The sequence below is a fragment of the Danio rerio genome, chromosome 9 (assembly GCF_049306965.1).
Source record: "Danio rerio strain Tuebingen ecotype United States chromosome 9, GRCz12tu, whole genome shotgun sequence".
Classification (NCBI taxonomy): Eukaryota; Metazoa; Chordata; class Actinopteri; order Cypriniformes; family Danionidae; genus Danio; species Danio rerio.
The window spans coordinates 57902004-57917823 of NC_133184.1; the positions used below are offsets into that span (position 1 = coordinate 57902004).

The 15820-nt window shown below is 39.7% G+C and overlaps 1 protein-coding gene and 1 long non-coding RNA gene across 7 annotated transcripts in view; one reads left to right on the forward strand and one right to left on the reverse strand.

The window, feature by feature from the left end:
- The window catches only part of si:ch211-39i22.1, a 45211-nt gene that overhangs the window by 17084 nt on the left and 12307 nt on the right, over positions 1-15820 (reverse strand). The window contains exons 2-8 of one of the 4 annotated variants that reach the window (XM_021479062.3): positions 12726-12764; positions 12179-12628; positions 7874-7915; positions 7383-7424; positions 4799-4849; positions 3415-3465; positions 3276-3323 (exon numbers count right to left, since the gene is read on the reverse strand). In XM_021479062.3, the coding sequence (XP_021334737.1) occupies positions 3276-3323; positions 3415-3465; positions 4799-4849; positions 7383-7424; positions 7874-7915; positions 12179-12628; positions 12726-12764 (723 nt within the window). Of the gene's footprint in view, positions 1-3275; positions 3324-3414; positions 3466-4798; positions 4859-7382; positions 7425-7873; positions 7919-12178; positions 12629-12725; positions 12765-15820 lie in introns of all 4 variants that reach the window. The other 3 variants (XM_009305023.5, XM_009305024.5, XM_009305022.5) reach the window with 3 other exon arrangements.
- Positions 1-15820, forward strand: part of LOC141376240 (uncharacterized) — a 33822-nt gene that overhangs the window by 10714 nt on the left and 7288 nt on the right. The gene's annotated exons all lie outside the window — the stretch shown is intronic.

Consider the following 15820-nt stretch of genomic DNA (forward strand, 5'->3'; position numbering starts at 1 on the left):
AGTTCAGTTATGAGTTAATATGAGCACTGTAACTGTCAGGACATGCAGTGCTGTGTGTGTGTGTGTGTGTGTGTGTGTGTGTGAGTGAGAGAGGCTTCAAATATGCAAATGTCAGGTATTTACGAGCATGCATGACTTCTGATGAGTGTTTAATGATCAGTTTCGCAGCACAACACCAGTCAGACGTGTGGAATAATTCAGATTCTTTCCCACATTAAACAAACCTCTTGTGCAGAGCAAACTGCACATGATTGAGCAGAAACACGATTAACACCGCTGTAGTCAACACACTGTAAAATGAGTTTATTTCAGCAGTGTAAAACTGTATTTTCAGCATCATTACTGCAGGCTCAGCCTCTCATGATGCTTCAGTCTTCAGTTGTATATGAGGATTCCTATAAAGCAGCTCCTGTGCTATTGTGCCGAGTCTCCTACCACAGCTTTAAGTGTATCTACGCTCTGAAAACACTCTCATTTACTCAGTATATGGTTAAAAATTAAATAATGTTGATTCTATTTATTTGAATCAATTCAGCACTTAAAGCCACCATGAACTCAAATTTTCCCTCTTATTTTATATGAGTATAGCAGTGCCGGTTATAAACGATCTATCTGTGCTTATTCAAAGACTCAAAGTCACATGGGGCGGGGCTATCAGTGTTTTAAGGCAGCATTATCAGCTTTTAAGGGTGGGGCTATCAGTCAATTGGGGTGGGTCTAACAGTCCTTTAGAGTGACGCTATCGGGCTTTTAGAGACAGGGCTATCAGTCATTGGGGGCGGAGCTATCAGTCCTTTAGGCTGGGGTTATTGGTGTTTTAAGGCAGCATTATCAGTTTTTAAGGGCAGGGCTATCAGTCATTTAGGGTGGGGTTATCAGTGTTTAAAGGCAGCGTTATCAGTCATTTGGGGCGGGGCTGTCAGTCCTTTAGGGTGGGGTTATCAGTGTTTTAAGGCAGCGTTGTCAGTCATTTGGGACGGGGCTGTCAGTCCTTTAGGGTGGGGTTATCAGTGTTTTAAGGCAGCGTTGTCAGTCATTTGGGGCGGAGCCATCAGTCCTTTAGGGTGGGGTTATCAGTGTTTAAAGGCAGCGTTATCAGTTATTTGGGGCGGGGCTGTCAGTCATTTAGGGTGGGGTTATCAGTGTTTAAAGGCAGCGTTATCAGTCATTTGGGGCGGGGCTGTCAGTCCTTTAGGGTGGGGTTATCAGTGTTTTAAGGCAGCGTTGTCAGTCATTTGGGGCGGGGCCGTCAGTCCTTTAGGGTGGGGTTATCAGTGTTTTAAGGCAGCGTTGTCAGTCATTTGGGGCGGAGCCATCAGTCCTTTAGGGTGGGGTTATCAGTGTTTAAAGGCAGCGTTATCAGTCATTTGGGGCGGGGCCGTCAGTCATTTAGGGCGGGGTTATCAATGTTTAAAGGCAGCGTTATCAGTCATTTGGGGCGGGGCTGTCAGTCCTTTAGGGTGGGGTTATCAGTGTTTTAAGGCAGCGTTGTCAGTCATTTGGGGCGGGGCCGTCAGTCCTTTAGGGTGGGGTTATCAGTGTTTTAAGGCAGCGTTGTCAGTCATTTGGGGCGGGGCCGTCAGGCTTTAGGGTGGGGTTATCAGTGTTTAAAGGCAGCGTTATCAGTCATTTGGGGCGGGGTTGTCAGTCCTTTAGGGTGGGGTTATCAGTGTTTTAAGGCAGCGTTGTCAGTCATTTGGGGTGGGGCTGTCAGTCCTTTAGGGTGGGGTTATCAGTGTTTTAAGGCAGCGTTGTCAGTCATTTGGGGCGGGGCCGTCAGTCCTTTAGGGTGGGGTTATCAGTGTTTTAAGGCAGCGTTGTCAGTCATTTGGGGCGGGGCCGTCAGTCCTTTAGGGTGGGGTTATCAGTGTTTTAAGGCAGCGTTGTCAGTCATTTGGGGCGGGGCCGTCAGTCCTTTAGGGTGGGGTTATCAGTGTTTTAAGGCAGCGTTGTCAGTCATTTGGGGCGGGGCCGTCAGGCTTTAGGGTGGGGTTATCAGTGTTTAAAGGCAGCGTTATCAGTCATTTGGGGCGGGGTTGTCAGTCCTTTAGGGTGGGGTTATCAGTGTTTTAAGGCAGCGTTGTCAGTCATTTGGGGCGGGGCTGTCAGTCCTTTAGGGAGGGGCTATCTGTCCTTTAAGGGGATGTTATCAGACTTTTAGAGACAGGGCTATTAGTCCTTTAGGGTGGGGTTATCAATCCTTTAAGGTGATGTTATCGATCTTAGGGCGGTGCTAGCAGCCCTTTTTGTTGGGGTTATCAGTGTTTTAAGGCAGCATTGTCAGTTTTTAGTGGCGGAGCTATCAGTCATTTGGGGTGGGGTTATCAGTGTTTTAAGGCAGCATTATCAGTCATTTGGGGCGGGGCTGTCAGTCCTTTAGGGTGGAGTTATCAGTGTTTTAAGGCAGCATTATCAGTCATTTGGGGCGGGGCTGTCAGTCCTTTAGGGTGGGGTTATCAGTGTTTTAAGGCAGCATTATCAGTCATTTGGGGCGGGGCTGTCAGTCCTTTAGGGTGGGGTTATCAGTGTTTTAAGGCAGCATTATCAGTCATTTGGGGCGGGGCCGTCAGTCCTTTAGGGTGGGGTTATCAGTGTTTTAAGGCAGCATTATCAGTCATTTGGGGCGGGGCTGTCAGTCCTTTAGGGTGGGGTTATCAGTGTTTTAAGGCAGCATTATCAGTCATTTGGGGCGGGGCTGTCAGTCCTTTAGGGTGGAGTTATCAGTGTTTTAAGGCAGCATTATCAGTCTTAGGGCGGGGCTATCAGTCATTTGGGGTGGGATTATTAGTGTTTTAGGGCAGTATTATCAGTCATTTTGGGCGGCGTTATCAGTTTTTAGGACAGGACAATCAAACCTTCAGGGCGAAGCTATCAGTCCATTTAGTTTCTGCTTAGCCTGTCATTCCTTCATCAATCTTCCTTCATTTTTTTTTAGCAATGACCATCTTCCAACAAACCAATTTGTTCCCAAAGGCTAAAGTTACACATTACATTTTCTTCTCATTTCAAGACCGTACATCACATTAGAAGAGTAAACGGGAATCTTAACTTTTGCTTCATGCTGACTTTAAGGTCCACACGCCCCTCCCCCTTCCATAAGCCAACTCTGCTCTGATTGGTCAGCTGACAAAGTCTGTTTTAATTGGTCTTTTAGTGTCGGAAAAGGAAACACTCATTTCAGTGTTTGTGTGTCACAGGAGGAGGGGTTATGCAAATGAGTTACTTTGATCATGCAGCAAATGCATCTGTGCACATTAGAAATGAAAGTGTCTTACCTTCGTCATCACTGATTGCATCAGTAAGATCAAATCCTCTCGCATGAACTGCAGAAATAAACACACTTTACTAACACATCACACACACAAACAAGCACAGACTAACAGTAAAAGTGTGTTTCAGAAAAGACGGTCAGACCATTCACTGACTCCTCAGCGGCCAGGAGGACCTCCTCAACTACAGCCGAGTCTGAGAAAACACACACACACACACACACACACACACACACACACACACACACACACACACACACACACTCATATATTTATATAATTCAGTACATAATGTCAAATGTGAGTGTGAACACAGTGTATATATGTATATTTGTCCACAGGTGTGTGATGATGAGAGACACACCTGTTTCTCTCACATCAGCTTCACCTGCAGAACTGCAGTGATTCTGTGCACTTACAACCTACTGTCACATTCATTTCAATAGATTTTTTATTTACAAACAAGTCAGTGTGGGCGGGGTTTTATTACAGTATGGTAATACATTTCCAACTAAAACAGAATATTGAGTGTGGGCGGGGTTTTATTACAGTATGGTAATACATTTCCACTTAAAACAGAATATTGAGTAGGGGCGGGGTTTATTACAGTATGGTAATACATTTCCAACCAAAACCGAACATTGAGTAGGGGGCGGGGTTTATTACAGTATGGTAATACACTTCTAATTAAAACAGAATATTGAGTAGGGGGCGGGGTTTATTACAGTATGGTAATACATTTCCAACCAAAACCGAACATTGAGTAGGGGGCGGGGTTTATTACAGTATGGTAATACACTTCTAATTAAAACAGAATATTGAGTAGGGGGCGGGGTTTTATTACAGTATGGTAATACATTTCCAAATAAAACAGAATATTGAGTAGGGGCGGGGTTTTATTACAGTATGGTAATGCATTTCCACTTAAAACCGAACATTGAGTAGGGGGCGGAGTTTTATTATAGTATGGTAATACATTTCCAATTAAAACAGAATATTGAGTAGGGGCGGGGTTTTATTACAGTATGGTAATACATTTCCAAATAAAACAGAATATTGAGTAGGGGCGGGGTTTTATTACAGTATGGTAATGTATTTCCACTTAAAACAGAATATTGAGTAGGGGGCGGGGTTTTATTACAATATGGTAATGTATTTCTAACTAAAACAGAATATTGAGTAGGGGGCGGGGTTTTATTAGTGTGTCAGATGTTTTTTCAGAATGATCGTTATGGTAATTTTCTCTCTTGAATTTAACTATTTGTTTTAAAGAATTTCTGTGCATCAAGCAGAGCTAAAATATTTTTCAGTTTTGATGCAAGCGAATAATCTGAAAACCTGAAATGCAACACACACACACACACACACACACAGCGCAATATGTTCCTGGAACTAAAATGAACACATACGTTTCATTTTACCACTGAAACAGAGTCCTTGTGTGTGTTTGAACATTCCCATCATTCCCTTAAACGCACAAGCATCCAGACAGATAAACAGACAGAAAATCAATGCTGTTCTCACTTTACCTTCATCTGCTTTCTCTGGTTCCTCTTTTGCGTCACCTGCTGCTGCGTTCTCTACAATTTTGACAAACACACACAGGATCATTAAATTCCAAATGAGTCATCAAAAAAGAGCTGTGATGATTGTGTCCAATTAAACTATATTTCTTTTGCATTTTCATCAATTTAGTGAACATTATGACGGCAAATGAAAACTACCAATCCAACAAAACAAACAGCGTTACACATGGGTGTTTAGTGTAGAGTTTGGACTGTGAACAGTATTTAAAGAGCAGCTTGTATGTTGTTATAAAGTGTGTTGAGTCTCCTACAACAGCGTTAAATGCATATAAGATCAGTTATTTATGCAAGGGTTTATGCAAATTAGTTATTTTGTGTTGGCCTAGATCAGTAGCAGGCAAAAGATTGAAATATAGACAACATCTTTATGTATCGTAATCTTTTTTTTTTTGATGAACAACATTACAAACTGCAAATAACATTTTTTAAACCCATATGACCCACATGACAGAAACACTGAATGATGTATTTAATGTTCGAGTCATTTTACAGTTATTTAGATTCAGTTCATTTGAATCAATTCACTGCTTGAGGTCTGTAAGCCCCTTCCCATTACATAAGCTAACTCTGCTCTGATTGGTCTGCTGAGCCATGTGTGGTTTCATTGATCCTTCAGTATCAGAAAAGAAACACCCTTTTTAGAGAGTTTGTATGTTGCAGGAGGCGGAAATCATGCAAATGAGCTATTTTGCATTCATGTTTCATCTGCAGACAGCCAAATCTGCTCTGACTGGTCAGTTAAGCCAACTCTGTTTTGATCGGTCAGATAGGAAACACCCATTTTAGTGATTGTGTATTGTGGGAGGTGAGGATTATGCAAATAAGCTATTTTGCATTAATGTTAATCCGCAGAAAATAAATCATCTCTGATTAGTCTGCTGAGCCAAGATTTGGGTTGGTCAGAAAGGAAACACCCACTGTTTGTGCATTGTGGTAGGAGGGTCTTATGCAAATTAGTTACTTTAATAGTGTTACTGTAGATCAGTAGCAGACAGAAGATTCAAAATATAATAAACCATTAACACGATTCAGAGTCAAATCTTTCTTTTAAGACACTACTCACTGGCCACTTTATTAGGTACACCTGTTCAACTGCTCATTAACGCGAATTTCTAATCAGCCAATCACATGGCAGCAGCTCACTGCATTTCGGCATGTAGACATGGTCAAGAGGATCTGCTGCAGTTCAAAGCGAGCATCAGAATGGGGAAGAAAAGGGATTTAAGTGACTTTGAATGTGGCATGGTTGTTGCTGCCAGACGGGCTGCTCTGAGTATTTCAGAAACTGCTGATCTACTGGGATTTTCACGCACAACCATCTCTAGGGTTTACAGAGAATGCTCCGACAAAGAGGAAATATCCAGTGAGCGGCAGTTCTGTGGGCGCAAATGCCTTGTTGATGAGGCCAGAGGTCAGAGGAGAATGGCCAGACTGGTTCCAGCTGATAGAAAGGCAACAGTAACTCAAATAAGCACTCGCTACAACCGAGCTCTGCAGAAGAGCATCTCTGAACACACAACACGTCCAACCTTGAGGCGGATGGGCTACAGCAGCAGAAGAGCACACCGGGTGCCGCTCCTGTCAGCTAAGAACAGGAAACTGAGGCTACAATTCACACAGACTCACCAAAACTGGACAATAGAAGATTGGAGAAACGTTGCTGCTCTGATGAGTCTCCATTTCTGCTGAAACATTCGGATGCTCGACTCAACAACATGAAAGCATGGATCATCCTGCCTTGTATCAGCGGTTCAGGCTGGTGGTGGTGGTGTAATGGTTTGGGGGAGATTTTCTTTGGGTCCATTAGTACCAATTGAGCATCAACGCCACAGCCTACCTGAGTATTGCTGCTGACCATGTCCATCCCTTTATGAGCACAGTGTCTCCATCTTCTGATGGCTACTTCCAGCAGGATAACGCAGCATGCCATAAAGCTCAATCATCTCAGACTGGTTTCTTGAACATGACGATGAGTTCACTGTACTCAAATGGCCTCCACAGTCACCAGAGCTCAATCCAATAGAGCAGCTTTGGGATGTGGTGGAACGGGAGATTGGCATCATGGATGTGCAGCCGGCAAATCTGCAGCAACTGTGTGATGCTATCATGACAATATGGAGCAAAATCTCTGAGGAATATTTCCAGTAGCTTGTTGAATCTCTGACATGAAGGATTAAGGCAGTTCTGAAGGCAAAAGGGGTCCGACCCGGTACTAGTAAGGTGTACCTAATAAAGTGGCCAGTGAGTGTATGTTTGTATTTATCCTGCAGACTGTTTACACTGAAGCACTCTCTGCTAATAAAAGATTTTTCTGAAAACCCATGCGAGCTGCTCTTTAACGCTTTTCTCTGTTTAATCTCAGGTATTATGTAACATCACAGTAACGAGTGTCCTGTTCGAGCTTTACTGTGTCCATAACAGCGTATTGTTTGAGTGTAATGATAATAAAGCTGTGTTTATCTGCTGTCAGAGTGTGGTTTAGTGTAGATCAGCACTGATAATGGAGAACAGTACACCTCTGTCTTACCTTCCTCATTGATGTCAGGCTCTCCCACAGGCGGATCAACATCTGAAAAACAACCAAACATTCAGCATATGAGTCTTATTATGCCCCTTAATACAAGCTATAAAATAAGAGAGTCTGTAGAGTGTGTGTGTGTGTGTGTGTGTGTGTGTGTGTGTTTGAGTGTGAGCTGAGAACAGCACACAGATAATGTTCTCCATCTCTCTGACACTGACCCTTTCAGGCTTTGATGCTAATTGTGGAGTTTGATGACTGTCGCTTTAAATGCAAATGAGATTGTGCACTTTTCAGAAGAGGGCGGGGCTTCAGACGCCTGTGTGTCAGCATAATGACAGATTTAAAACAGTACTAGTGTTATGTGTGTGGAGATCTGCCCATGTTACAGTAAACTGTGGTTTCTACAGTCTAGTGAGCACAGAAACGGCTGGTGTGTCAATTCTGTTGACATTATAAGCTCAGCACAAACACAGAGACGTGTGTGTGTGTGTGTTTACCTGTGTCACTTGGATCTTCTGGTTCTGCTTCAGGTTCCTTATCTGCTGATGGAAACACAAGCAGAGAAATACGAGTCCAGTTTACATCATAACACACTGTTTAAATTGTGTGTGTGTGTGTGTGTGTGTGTGTGTGCGCGTGTGTGTTCAGATGTGTGAGTGCTCGAATATGTGTTTGTGTGTGTTTTTGTGTGTGTTTGTGTGTGTGTGTGTGTTCATTTGTGTGAGTGCTCGAATATGTGTTTGTGTGTGTGTGTGTGTGTGTGTGTGTATGTGTGTGCGCGTGCAAGTGTGTGTTTGTGTGAATAAGTATATGTTTTTGTGTATGCATGTGTTTGTGTGTGTGTTGATGAGCGCAAGGGTTTTGTAAGCATTTATGTGTGTTTGTGTGTGCAAGTGTATGTTTGTGTGAATCTACTTCTGTAAGTGTCTGTGTGCGTGTGTGTGTGTGCGTGTGCAAGTGTGTTTTGTGTGTATATGTGTGTGCTTGTAATAAAGTGAGTTCATATTTGTGTGTGCGCTTGTTTGTGCAAGCATATGTACATGTGTGTTTGTGCATGTGTGTTCATTAGTGTGAGTGTGTGCATGAATGTGTGCTTGAGCGAGTATGTTTGTGTGCACGTGCACACATGTACATGTGTGTGTCTGTCTGCATGCATGCGTGTGTGTGCCTGTGTCTGTGTGTTTTTGCGTGTGCATGTGCATAAATGCGTACATGTGTGCATGTGTGTTTTTGTGAACATATATATATATATATATATATATGTGTGTGTGTGTGTGTGTGTGTTCATTTGTGTGAGTGCTCGAATATGTGTTTGTGTGTGTAAGTGTGTGTTTATGTGAGTAAGTATATGTTTATGCATGTGTTTGTGTGTGTTGACGAACACAAGGGTTTTGTAAGCGTTTATGTGTGTGCAAGTGGATGTTTGTGTTTGTGTGAATCTACTTCTGTAAGTGTCTGTGTGCATGTGTGTGTGTGTGTGTGTGAATTTGTGAGTGTACATCTGTAAGTGTGTTTGTGAGTGTCTGTTTGTGTTATTTTATGTATGCATGTGTGTGAGAGATTAAATTCATGTGTGTGTTTGTGTGTGCAATTGTGTTTTTGTGTGTATATATGTGTGCTTAAGATTGAATTCATATTTGTGTGTGTGCTTGAGTGTGTTTGTGTAAGCATATGTACATATGTGTGTTTGTGCATGTGTGTTCATTAGTGTGAGTGTGTGCACAAATGTGTGACTTTGTTTTTGTTTTTGAGCATGTTTGTGAGCACGTGCACACATGTACATGTGTGTGTCTGTCTGCATGCGTGTGTCTGTCTGCATGTGTGTGTGTGTGTGTGTGTGTTTGCGTGTGCATGTGCATGTGCATGAATGCATGCGTGTGTGCATGTGTGTTTGTGTGAGCATATCTTTGTGTGTGTGTGTGTGTGTGTGTTTGCGTGTGTTTGCATGTGCATGTGCATGAATGCGTGTGTGCGTGCGTGTGTGTGTGTGTGTGTGTGTGTGTGTGTGTGTGTGTGTTCATTATTACGCAGCACATTATGAATCTCCAGACTAGAGGAAAATCTGAGCGAGTCAAACCACAGCGTCATTACAGGCTGAGCGCTGAAGCTGGATGAGTTTCCCAGCTCTTCAGCATTACAGCAGACCTTCGTCAGGACTCTATAAAGAGCTCTCTCCAGCTATCAGATCACAAATGATCTTGCCGAACATTTCCATACGATTAGCATATTTAAAAACAGATTTCCATGACTCTGTAGTTAAAACATTTCCTGGTTTTATCAAGAATTAAGTGCTCTTCTACTCACCAAAGCTACAGGTATTAGATAGAAAACACAGAGAATTTCATTTACAGCATTATTACTCTAGAAGGGGTGACACGGTGGCTCAGTGGTTAACACTGTGGCCTCACAGCCTCGCTGGTTTGATCCCGGCTGGATCAGTTGGCATTTCTGTGTGGAGTTTGCATGTTCTCCCCGTGTTGGCGTGGGTTTCCTTCGGGTGCTCCGGTTTCCCCACAGTCCAAACACATGTGCTATAGGGGAACTGATCAACTAAATTGGCTGTAGTGTATGAGTGTGTGTGTGAGAATGAGTGTGTATGGGTGTTTCCCAGTACCGGGTCTTGGAAGGGCATCTAATGTGTAAAACATATGCTGGACTAGTTGGTGGTTCATTCCACTGTGGCAACTCCTGATGAATAAAGGAACTGAGCTGAAGGAAAATGTAATGTAAAGTACTGTAATGTGTGTGTTTATATAGAATCTTCATTATCTCATGCAAACTCCACACAGAAACACCAACTGACCCAGCCGAGACTCGAACCAGCATGAGGCCACAGTCCTAACCACTATACTGTACTGCTTAATGGAAATGAACCATAACAGTATGTAAAAAAAACTGGTGACACAACAGCTATAGTAACTGATCTTGAAGTGGTTCTATAGTTGCTATAGTGATACAAGAACGTTATTATTTGATCTTTTGTGGTGGTTCTATAGTTGCTATGGTAATGCAACTAGTATTTGATCTGTTGTTATAGTTCTATAGTTGCTATGGTAACAGAACAAGTATAGTAACTGATCTGTTGTGGTGATTCTATAGTTGCTATGGCAACAGAACAACTATTGTAAATGACCGGTTATGGTAGTTCTATAGTTGTTATTGTGACACAATAACTAAAATAATTCATCTGTTGTAGTAATTCTATAGTTGCTATGGTGACACACCAACTAGAGTTATTGATGTGTTGCCGTAATTCTATAGTTGCTATGGTGACGCAACAACAATAGTAATTAATGTGTTGTCGTAGTTCTATAGTTGCTATGGAGACGCAACAACTATAGTAATTGATCTGTTGTGGTAGTTCTATAGTTGCTATGGTGATGCAACAACTTTAGTAATTGATGTGTTGTCATAGTTCTATAGTTGCTATGGTGACGCAACAACTAGTAATTTATGTGTTGTCATAGTTCTATAGTTGCTATGGTGACGCAACAACTATAGTAATTGATCTGTTGTCGTAGTTCTATAGTTGCTATGGTGACGCAACAACAATAGTAATTAATGTGTTGTCGTAGTTCTATAGTTGCTATGGTGACGCAACAACTATAGTAATTGATGTGTTGTCGTAGTTCTATAGTTGCTATGGTGACGCAACAACTATAGTAATTAATTTGTTGTCATAGTTCTATAGTTGCCATGGTGAAGCAACAACTATATTAATTGATCTGTTGTGGTAGTTCTATAGTTGCTATGGTGATGCAACAACTTTAGTAATTGATGTGTTGTCATAGTTCTATAGTTGCTATGGTGACGCAACAACTATAGTAATTGATGTGTTGTCATAGTTCTATAGTTGCTATGGTGACGCAACAACTATAGTAATTGATGTGTTGTCATAGTTCTATAGTTGCTATGGTGACGCAACAACTATAGTAATTGATGTGTTGTCGTAGTTCTATAGTTGCTATGGTGACGCAACAACAATAGTAATTAATTTGTTGTCATAGTTCTATAGTTGCCATGGTGAAGCAACAACTATATTAATTGATCTGTTGTGGTAGTTCTATAGTTGCTATGGTGATGCAACAACTTTAGTAATTGATGTGTTGTCATTGTTCTATAGTTGCTATGGTGACGCAACAACTATAGTAATTGATGTGTTGTCATAGTTCTATAGTTGCTATGGTGACGCAACAACTATAGTAATTGATGTGTTGTCATAGTTCTATAGTTGCTATGGTAACGCAACAACTATAGTAATTGATGTGTTGTCATAGTTCTATAGTTGCTATGGTGACGCAACAACTATAGTAATTGATCTGTTGTCGTAGTTCTATAGTTGCTATGGTGATGCAACAACTATATTAATTGATGTGTTGACATAGTTGTATAGTTGCTATGGTAACACAACAACTATAGTAGTTGATATGTTGTGGTAGTTCTATAGTTGCTATGGTGACGCAACAACTATATTAATTGATGCGTTGACATACTTGTATGGTTGCTATGGTAACACAACAACTATAGTACTTGATCTGTTGTGGTAGTTCTATAGTTGCTATGGCAACGCAACAATTACAGTAAGTGAGTTCTTACAAGAAATGACTTTGTAAGGTGCAGTTTAGCACAGTACAGTACAGGTTGCTATTTAGGTACGTCTGATTGTAGAGATAGAAATAAACGCTCAGTGGAAACAATCATAAATTCTAAACTGTAATTTTTTTTATAACTCTCCACAGAACACCTCATACTCTTGGTAAAATCACTGTACAATGTAACAATGCTTTAATCTTTTGTCTAACCTGCAGGAGCCACAGGATGTGTTACGAGTACTTCAGGTGCAGGTGTTTCTTCTTCTACTACTGGTTCTTCTGGTGCTGGTTCTTCTGCCGCTGGTTCCTTTGTTGCTGCTGGCTCTTTTGGTTCTTGTTCTTCTTCTGTTGCTGGTGGTTCTTCTGCTGGATCTTCTTCTTCTGCTTCTGGTTCTTTTGCTGGTGGTTCTTCTACTGCTGGTTCTTCTTCTGCTGGTGGTTCTTCTACTGCTGGTTCTTCTTCTGCTGGTGGTTCTTCTACTGCTGGTTCTTCTTCTGCTGGTGGTTCTTCTTCTATTGCTGGTTCTTCTTCTGCTGGTGGTTCTTCTTCTATTGCTGGTTCTTCTTCTGCTGGTGGTTCTTCTTCTATTGCTGGTTCTTCCTCTACTGCTGGTTCTTCCTTAGGTGTTTGCTCTTCAGCTCCAGCTTCAGCATCTACAGCTGTAATAGAGATTTCACAGTTAAATCATGACACTGCTCATTAGATCTGACCTTAGCTTTCCTCAATTGTGCAGGTGACAGTAAATCGGATACTCACGTTCTACATCGGGAGACTCAGCAGGTACATCATCTGTGTCTGTGTATAAAAAAATCAACAGTTACCAGCTAACAAACATCTTTACACTGCATTACCATTAGAACTGCATGAAAGTGGTCAGAACCCATTAGAACCCAGGTCAGGCCATGTGAAAAAGTTTTATAGTCAATTTTAGTAAATAGTAACTAGTAGATATTACAGTGCTTTTGAACTACACTGTAATAAAGTACTTGATATTTGATTCTATAGTTGCTATGGTGACAGAACAGCTATACTAATTGATCTGTTGTGGAAGTTCTGTAGTTGCTATGGTAACACAAAAACTATAGTAATTGATCTGTTGTGGTAGTTCTATAGTTGCCATGGTAACACAACTATATTAATTGATCTGTTGTGGTGATTCTACAGTTGCTATGGTAACACTACTATATTAATTGATCTGTTGTGGTAGTTCTGTAGTTGCTATGGTGACACAACAACTAAATTAACTGATCTTTTGATATAGTTCTATAGTTGCTATTGTAAAACATCAACTATAGTAATTGATCTGTTGTGGTAGTTCTATAGTTGCTAAGGTAACAACCACTATAGTTTTATATATATATATATATATGTGTGTGTGTGTGTGTGTGTGTGTGTGTGTGTGTGTGTATGTATGTTGTGGTAGTTCTACAGTATAGTTGTTATGGTGATATAAGTAACTAATAGCTATATTAATTGCCCTGTTTGGTAGTTACGTAGTTGCTGTGGTAACAACTATATCATGGTAACACACAACTATAGTAATTGATATTTTGTTGTAGTTTCTATAGTTGCTATGGTAACACAACAACTATAATAATGTATCTGTTGTTTTAGTTCTATGGTTAGCATGGTAACACAATGATGGTAATTGTTGTGATAGATCTATAGTTGCCATGGTGATACAAGGACAGTGTTAATTGATTTATTGAAGTACAACTGTTTTAATTGTGTGTGTGTGCTTGTGCATGTGTATATGAATGTGTGACAGACGGTGTGAGAAGGTGCATATGCGTGGGTGTGTGCTTGTTTGTGCGTGTTCCTGTGTGTGAGTGTGTGTGTGTGCGTGCAACTTGTACTCCTGACTTTGCGAGGACCATAAATGTCCTGTGTGGCTTTGAATATGCTAAAAATGATCTTCTCTCTGTTAAACATCTGTGAAATATCGGAGCATGAAGTTAAACTCCACGGGAGGGCCAAAAATAATTTAGTAAAACTTTGGTTTGTTATTTTGTCCATCTTTAAAGTTTATTATACGACATACAATCATATACACATCAAGAGTTTTTATGAATCAATTCTCATGCTGCTGTTGTATAATGACGTAAATGATGTAAACTCCTGCTGGTTTTGCTTCAGGACTTTTTTTTTCTCTCTGGATATCAAGTAGCAGCGATACCAAACCCGTATTTAGTGTCGTCTAGGTCATATTTTCTTTTGTTTTTCACATTGTTGCTGGTTTTCTCCATGAGGGCTTCAGTAATGTGGGATTTTACTATGTTCTGCCACTGTAAAACACCTGACGTCAACACTGAAGGACATGGGAAGCGTCTCTGCTCATTAGAACAGCTGTAATTATAGCATTAGTCGTGTTTTGGTCATTTATAATCAGTATTGTTTCTCTTGGAACTATAAAAATAGACTTTCAAGTCAAAAAAAAAAATAATTGTTGAAGTAAATTTTACATGGAAAAATTATTTTACTGCAAAATGTACCTTTTTATTGATGATAATATATAATATTATAGTAACATTGATCCTAAAAATAGATTTTTAAAAATTTAGTTCATTTGAGTCCGATTAAAAAACTAAACATTATAGGAAAATGTCTTCTGAGCATTTATTTCAAATTTAAGCTGCAAATATTGTAATTATTCCCGTTGACGTGCCGTAATAATGCTGATCGCTCTTTACATTTTCATGGTAATTTAAAAAAACTTTTTCTAGGAGAAAAATAATTTTATTGCACATGCTGTTACAGATTTCCTTGCTCTGTTAAACAGCACAACAGGACATTCATTCATTATCATTTTGGCTTAGTCCTTTTTTTTATCAGGGGTTGTCACAGTGGAATGAACCGGCAACTATTCCAGCATATGTTATTATGCAGCGGATGCCCTTCCAGCTGCAACCCAGTACTGGGAAACACCCATACACGCTTATTCACACACACACACACACACACACACACACACACACACACACACACTCATACACTAGGGCCAATTTAGTTGTGCATGTGTTTGGACTGCGAGAGAAAACAAAGCGCCCGGAGGAAACCCACGCCAACACGGGGAGAACATGCAAACTCCACACAGAAATGCCAACTGACACTGCCGAGGCTTGAACCAGCCCAGCAACCTTCTTACTGCATGGTGATTGTGCTACCCATATAATACCTATATAATAAAAAATTTAATTAAATGTAAAAATAAAGTACAAATTCAAATGATAGTAAAAGATGAAAAAATACATATGAAATATTAAAGAAAAAATGCTGAATAAAAAAGTAAAAAATATATTTATTTAAATAATAATAATAAGTTTAATAATAATAAATTTAAAGAAATGAAGTCAAATGATTAATAAATTTAAATGCGAAAACAATAAAAATAAGCAAATATAAAAAATATCTAAAATGAAAAGTAAAAATATATTTAATTATATAATAATAATTTGTCAATTGTAACAAACTAAATCAAATTATAGTTAAAAGGTGAAAGAATGAATTACAAAGCAAAAAAAATTAAATGTATACTAATATGAAAAATAAAAAATTACTAAACCTAAGTTCAAAAAAAAAAAAAAAAAAATATATATATATATATATATATATATATATATATATATATATATATATATATATATATATATATATATATATATATATATACACACACACACACACACACACACATATCAAAAATTAAAAGAAAAGTAAAAAATGTATTTACATAATAATAATAATAATAATAATAATATAATTGGTCAAATAACTGAATAATTAAATAATTAAAATAATTAAATCAAATAATAGTAAAAAGATAAATGAACGAATTGCAATGCAAAAAATTG